The sequence below is a fragment of the Tetrao urogallus genome, assembly GCF_951394365.1.
Source record: "Tetrao urogallus genome assembly, chromosome: 7".
Classification (NCBI taxonomy): Eukaryota; Metazoa; Chordata; class Aves; order Galliformes; family Phasianidae; genus Tetrao; species Tetrao urogallus.
Window position 1 is genome coordinate 51,572,548 of NC_136820.1, and position 7,740 is coordinate 51,580,287.

The following is a 7,740-nucleotide window of genomic DNA, read 5'->3' on the forward strand; positions in this document are numbered from 1 at the left end:
TTCGTGATCCTTGAGGTCCCTTCCAACCCAACCATGCTGTGATTCTGTGATTCTGTGACGTGTATATATGCATCCCCCAGCATCAAATTCCCTTGTGGTACACATTGAACATCCCCATCTTTCTGCATCACCCACCAAGTGGACCCAGATCCCTGAGAAAAAACAGTTCCATGCAGAGGCTTGCCCTTTCCAGAAACTGGGAAGACCCAAACTGCTTTTCCCAACGTGCTTTTTACATGTACCACAGGGACCTTATCTCCCTCTACAGCATGTAGAGAGCTGGATTGGGCAGGACCGTCTCGACTGACCCATCCTTGAGTGTTGACCAACCAGGTTGGCTTCTGCCAAATGCTTCTCCCAGTGTTTAAATGTTCCACCACCCATTGCTTTCAACGTGGTTTTTAATCCGTTGTATCATTTGATTTTGCCAGAAGTTGGTGCACTATAGGGGATAAATCCACCCATGATCTTTGGCCCAAATATCCATAAGTAAATTTTTGAAATGAGTCCCATTATTGCATTCAATTCTTTCTGGGGTGCCATGTCACCACATGGTTTGCCTCTCCCGACCTCATATGGTGTTTTGGGCGGTAGCATGGGGTACTGCATATGTTTCAAGTCAGCCAGTGGTTGCCTCCACCATGGTGGGCACATGGCGCTTACTGTTGCGAGATTGTGGCAAGGTGGTGCAATCAACCTGCCACTCCTCCCCACATTTATACTTTCACCATCACCCTTCCTCCCAGAGAGGTTTCATCTTCTTGGCTTGTTTAATTGTGGCACATGCTTCACAGTCATATATAATAATATATGCATATTGCACAGAATAAGCTGTGCAATACCATCCATAATTAAGGCCACCCAATGTTGCATCTCCTCCTTGATGGCCCAAGGTCTCATGGGCCCAGCGAGCTACAAATAATTCACTCTTGTGTTGCCAGTCCAAGTCTATTTGAGCCACCTCGGCTCTCGCAGCTCAGTCTACCTGATGATTATTTTGCTGTTCTTCAGTAGCCTGACTCTTGTGCACATGGGCATCTACATGGTGCACCTTTACAACCACATCCTTCATTTGGGCAGCAATGTCTTTCCACAATTCAGCAACCCAAATATGTTTACTACTCCGCTGCCAGTTTTGTTCCCACTGTTGTAACCACCCCCATCAGGCATTTGCCACCATCCATGAGTCAGTATAAAGCATTGCCCACCTCTTCCCATTCAGCAATATCTAAAGCCAGTTGGACAGCCTTTACCTCTGCAAACTGACTTGATTCTCCTTTCCCTTCAGTGGCCTCTGCACCTTGTCGTGTGGGGCTCCACACAGCAGGTTTCCATCTGCGATGCTTCCCCACCATACGACACGATCCATCTGTGAACAGGACAAATTTCTGTTCATTTTCTGGCAGTTCATTGTGTGGTGGGGCCTCTTTACCATGTGATATCTCTTCTGCCATTGATGTTCCAACATTTTACCTTCAGGCCACTGCTAAGATGATCTAAGATTCCTGGACGGCTGAGGTTCCCCACCTGCGCTCGTTGTGTAATCAACGCAATCCACTTCCTCCAAGTGGCATCGGTAGGGCAGTGGAGGGAACCTTGCCTTTAAACATCCAGTTCAGCACTGGCAGTCAAGGTGCCAGAAGGAGCTGTGTTTCAGTACAGCCGACTACTTCAGAAGCAGCCCGAACCCCCTCATACATGGCTGGGATCTTCTTTTCAGTTGGAGCGTAGCCCTCTTCAGACCCCCTCTACTCCAGAATCCCAGGGGTCGACCTTGGGTCTCTTCTGAGTTCTCTCCCACAGACTCCAAGTGGGACCTTTCTCTCCAGCAGCAGTGCAGAGGACGTTCTTTACATCCTGTCTCATTCATACTGGCCCCAGGGCCATGGCACAGGCTATCTCCGGTTTAATCTGCTCAAAAGCCTGCTGCTGCTCAGGGCCCCATATAAAATTATTCTTCTTCTGCATCACCTGATAAAGGGGACTTGCAGTGAGGATGTAGTTTGGGATGTGCATTCTCCAAAAGCCCACTACGCCCAGAAACGATTGTGTCTCTTTCTTACGAGTGGGCGGAGACATGGCAGTGATTTTGTTGGTCACATCCATTGGGATGTGACAATGTCCATCTTGCCACTTCATACCTAGGAACAGAATTTCCTGGGCAGGTCCTTTCACTTTGCTTTGCTTACTAGCAAAACCAGCTTGCAGAAGGATCTGGATTATTCGCTCTCCTTTCTCAAAAACTTTCCCTGCTGTGTTGCCCCACACAATGATGTCATCAATGTTCTGCAGGTGCTCAGGAGCACTGCCCTTCTCCAGTGCAGCTTGGATCAACCCATGGCAAATAATTGGGCTGCATTTCCACCCCTGGGGCAAATAGTTCCAAGTATCCTGAATGCCCCTCCAGGTGAAGGCAAACTGGCCTGCATTCTGTGGCCAAAGGAATGGAAAGGAAGGCATTAGCAATGTCAGTGGTGGCGTGCCGCTTGTCTGCTTTTGACTGCAGTTCATAAGGAGTTCTAACGTGTCCGGCACAGCAGCACTCAGTGGCGGTGTGTCTTCATTCAGGCCACGGTAGTCCACCGTCAGCCTCCATTCTCCACTGGCTGTATGCACTGGCCATATGGGGCTGTTAAAAGGCAAGTGGGTTCTGCTGATCACTCCCTGACTCTCTAGCTGACGAATCAGCTTATGAAGGGGGAGCAAGGAATCCCTGTTGGTGCGGTGCTGCCGCCTGTGCACCGTTTGTGTAGCAATCGGTCCCTGTTGCTCTTTTGCCCATAGCAACCCCACAACAGACAGATTTTCTGAAGGCCAGGCAAAGCAGGTGGCTGCTTAACACCTCTTGTGTCCACAGCAGCTATTCCAAAGGCCCATGATACTCCTTGGGATCCTTAAAGTATCCCCTTCTCAGGTAATCAGTGCCAAGTATACAGGCAGCCCTTGGGCCAGTCACTATAGGGTGCTTTGCCAACAAAAGGGAGGCCTCCAACACGATCAACTCTTGGAACCCCAGTCACCCCAGAAATATAAATTGATTTTGTCCCTTGGTGACTCAAGGTCATCAGAGTGCACTGTGCTCCAGTGCCCACCAGTGCCTTATATTTCTGTGGTTCTGATGTCCCTGGCCATCGAATCCACCTCCCTCGTGGGACTGAGAGAGTTGGGGCTCTTTAGCCTGGAATAGACAAGGCTTCCAGTACTTGAAGGGGGCTTACAGGAAAGCTGGGGAAGGAATTTTAAAAGGGCAGGTAGTGACAGGATGAGGGGAAATGGCTTTAAGCTGGAAGAGGGTAGATGTAGACTAGATATTAGGAAGAAATTCCTCGCGGTGTGGGTGGTGAGGGACTGAAGCAGATTGCCTGCGGGGCTGTGGATGCCTTTTCCCGGGAGGCAATCGAGGGCAGGCTGGACGGGGCTTTGAGCAACCTGGTCTGGCTGGAGGTGTCCCTGTCCGTAGGAGGGGTTGGGACTAGATGATCTTAAAGGTCCCTTCCAACCCAAACCATTCGGCGACTCTGTGAAAGTAATCTTATCCAAAGTAGACTCTAAGCAGATCAGTGAGAGATAACAAGTTTCTCTCATTGACTACTGAAAATAAAAATCTGACTTGTTCCCTGTACGTGAATATTGGGCAGAGAAGTGCCTAAAGACACCGCAAGACTGTGGTGATGATACAGGATTGCTGTATAAGATAGTGGAGTAAGAAATACGAGCCTGAATAGGCAGGAGATGAGGTGAAGTAAGATGCAAGGAAAGTGGAGAAATACAGCATACAGTGAGCAAAGAAAGATTAATACTGTAGTTTAAATTATGGATGGCATGTTTTGAGCTATAAGAGTCTCAAGGACAGGCATTAATTGAGGTCTTAATAGTGGTGATAATAAATCGGTGAGGAAAAATAATTTGCTTTTGATTTATGCTGATGAGAAAGAGAAGGAGGCACAGAATTGAGTTAATATTCGGATGGGTTGAAGGAAGCAGTTTTTTGCAGAGTATGAACAGAGATGAGTGAACCAAAGACTTTGGGCACAGCGGGGCTGGTAATGTTCACACAACTTCCGAGTGAGCTGAACGGGGTGCTTACATTTTTACCTTGGAGAAGAAGAAAAAGCAGCTAAAATGTTGGGACTGTCTGGCCAAACAGATACTCTGCATTACACTTAGCCCTTGAACAATTTAAAATCTCTTGTACACCGTGCAACTGATTGGATAGCGATGTCTGCTTTTGGTTGAGATTAATTATTCCGTGGTCTCTGCTGTATGACTGTACTGTCACGATCTCTTTTGACTGTAGAGAGCACTTTCAAATGCAGAAATATTTAGAAGTCCAGATAGAGTCGTTCTGCCCTAGCTGATTTTCCAGAATGAGTGCCTCCTATAAAATTTGCAGAGACAATAAGCTCAGAATGCTGGCTCAGCATTGCTCTTTTTTAATGTATTCAGGAGTCGTATAATCTGTTTGACTATAAATTTTTATTGAGATGTCGTGAAGTATTAAATTTATGTGTGAGAAAGCTAGGGGAATCTCCTATTTCAGGTGTGTGCTGTACATGCAGTGCTGCAGAGCAGCTCGCTGCACTGGTGGCAGTGGTAGAAAATGAGTGGAAGAAAAATCATTTGGAAGAGTTTGGCAGAGTTGCGCCCGTTTATTAAATGAGAACTGCGCACACTCAGCAGTGGTGAGCTCTGCAGGCGTTGGGGATTCTTGCCTAGAGCGCTGTTGGTACGGGTGCACGCCTGAATGGTTGATCTGGCTTGGTAAGAGAGACATGAAAGTGGCTTCCCAGGGCAAGGGAAGAGAAGGTGTGATATAACGGAACAGATATTATTTGTGTCACACACTCCAGCCCATTTTCTGTTGATTTCTAACCATGTGCAACCACTGCCTGTGTACTGTTTTAAAGGTGGTTTAAACACCAGAGGTCCTATGGGTTCTGGTAAAAGATCACTTTCAGCAGAACAGCTGCTCAGACAGTTAATTCCCAACCTGGAGGATTATTGTTTCCATTGCAGCTCCCCATTTTTGACATCTTTACCAACTTTTATTGAGCATTTGCTGCAGCAGAGCACAAGCTGCGATTAGTGTAGCTACTGAGGTCACCTCTGGGTACGCAGGCCTTGACTTCTGTATTTCTGTTTGTACCATTTGTTGCTGTGCTGCCACAGAGTCATCTGGAGGGAACTTGCTGCATGCAATGGGAGATTTCCCTCTAGATGGCTACATCATTTTCCCAAATGAGGAGTGTTTGAAGTTGAAAGCAGCTCTCTTCTGTTAACATACTTTGCAGTTGTGTCCACAATAGAGGACTTGGTGGCACAGTTATATCAGAAGATGGATGTTTCTCCCATTGTGCCTGACCACATTAGCTGTTTTGGTAAATAGCTTTATACAAGAAATTTAAAGAGAGGAATTTACAATTTCAAGCTAGAATTTTGGTGGAACAAGGTAACAAAATGTTTCTGTTTGTACGTGTGCTAATAGTTCATTATCATCATAATTAATATTGTTATCCAGGATAATTATATGTCCTTGACTCTTCATTGGAGTCTTCATTCTTCCCTGCTGGTTACTGTTCACTTATTTCATAATGATTTTGAGAATATGACTCATTTTCTATAAATCTTTCATGCTCTCAGTTTCTCATTGTTCACATTCCTTTTGGCAGCCATAATGACATCAGTAGGCTTTCTCAGCAGAAAAAAATCTAGAAGTCGTAGCTGTTATGTAAGTTTATCTGACATGGACTTGATTAGACAATCGCTAGCACAAAATTCGAGCATCCCAACAGATTATTGAAGGTATAATGATGATTAACCAGAGAAATAACTGCTTTCTTGCATTGGACAGTGTTTAAAAACATACTCATAGAGTGCCTTAACTGAAAAATCTCTGAGTTGGTGAAAAGACTGCTTATACACCAGAAATCACTGCATTAGGGCGAGACTTGGCTCCTCAGTGTTGTATGTATGTGCCATCCAGCTGTTCAGTGCAGGAGGTGAAGAATATGCTTATATTGCAGAAATGCACGTGAAAACAAGATGCGATTTGAGGATGAGGGTTAACTCCTACTTTGAAGGGAAAATTCAGTGGGATCTTTCATGGGTCCTTGGTGTAGAATTGTCACCTTTGCACATTACAAGAATCACAAAGGCGCTGGTGGGGCTGGCCTCGGGATTGCGGAAGCATGCGAGGATTTAAGTAACACCTAGCTTATTTGTTTCTTTTAGATTCATGAGACAATCGAATCCATAAATCAGCTAAAAATACAACGTGACTTCATGCTGAGTTTCTCCAAAGATCCCAAAGGATACATCCAAGACCTTCTCCGGTCCCAAAGTAGGGATCTTAAGGTGAGCCATGGTTTGAAGAGTGGGACAAGAATGTAAGAACTATAGTTAGATGTGTATAGCATATGTGGCTAAAACAGCCAGGATAGAAAATTGGTGGAAAAGAAGACAGTGAGTGTAACGCTGCTATCCCAGAGCAGAAAGTATGCAGGAAAGACCAGTTAGGCTGCCACCTCAAAACCAGTTATATCAATAAAGCCATGAAATTATTTTATCGAGTTGTCCTTCAAATATAAATATCTACTTTGTTAATCAATAATCTTCCAAAGATCTGTTGTCAAGATTCTGATGATTACTTATATTCAGAAGGGGAATAGACATCTAAAAGAATGTTCAAATACACCTCCAGCTTGAAGACCTTACGAACGAAGGTGTTGTGGAGCTTCTGTAGCTGCATACATAGAGCTGTAGCTTGGTATTCTCCCTGCTGTTAAAATGTGAGAGATCCGCAGCACTTATCTTGGGCAGCGGAATTACTCCTTACTTGCTCTGGAGCAGAGGTTGGGGCTGTTCACAATTGGCCTGTTATCGTCATGTGTTGCTGGTGACCATGACCACACGTGCCATTCATGCCATTCGTTGTCCGTTTGCCTTTGGCTTAGAGGTCAGCCCTGAATATTTTTAACGTAGCAGTGCAGATAAGTTTTGACTCAGGTAAATCTAATATTTCTCTACATGGGAGAGTAGCTATAGTGAAAAGTATTTTTATTTTTGTCACAGGTGATGACTGATGTAGTTGGAAATCCAGAAGAAGAACGCAGAGCTGAATTTTATCATGAGCCATGGTCTCAAGAGGCTGTGAGCAGATATTTCTACTGCAAGGTATGAAGGAGTTAGCCACACTGATGGCTCATAAGTGAATCTTCCTGTCACTGAACAATTGAATCTGCTGAACTGTACAGTTTCTCTTTTTCTTTCAGATTCAGCAGCGCCGACAGGAACTGGAACAGTCTCTGGGAGTGCGCAACACATAAGCATTGCTCAAAACATCACATTGGCATCATGACCACAGAACAAGTGGACTCCCCAGTGTTACTTAGCTCACTGTTACACATGGACCTGCTTCCTGACTGGCTGGGAATGTACCATCAACAAACCAGCCAGAACGCCAGCTTTAGAGTGACCCTTGAAAACAGCGCCCATGGGAGGTGTCTCAAATCATTCCAGGCCATAGATAGCAGAAGATTGCCATGCTTTATACAGGTGTCAGTGCTAAAGAAGATTAAAGATTAATTCATCGACTTGCATCATTGAGTTCTAGTGGAAAGTTCAGACACTACGCAGCAAATCCTTATGGGTTATGCATAGAATCACGGATGGTATTGATGGGAGAAATTGAGTTGAGTGTTATAAAAGACTACAGATTTAGAGAAATAAAGGTAATTCTCA

At 45.1% G+C, this 7,740-nt stretch overlaps 1 protein-coding gene across 1 annotated transcript in view; it reads left to right on the top strand.

Moving 5' to 3' along the window:
- SMARCD3 (SWI/SNF related BAF chromatin remodeling complex subunit D3) overlaps nt 1–7,325 on the top strand; it is a gene marked incomplete at both ends in the record, with an annotated part of 56,816 nt that extends 49,491 nt beyond the window's left edge. Inside the window, 3 exons of the mRNA XM_079538516.1 lie at nt 6,232–6,354; nt 7,072–7,173; nt 7,272–7,325. Of these exons, the coding sequence (XP_079394642.1) occupies nt 6,232–6,354; nt 7,072–7,173; nt 7,272–7,325 (279 nt within the window). The remainder of the gene's footprint in view (nt 1–6,231; nt 6,355–7,071; nt 7,174–7,271) is intronic.
- Nucleotides 7,326–7,740: the final 415 nt, after the last annotated feature.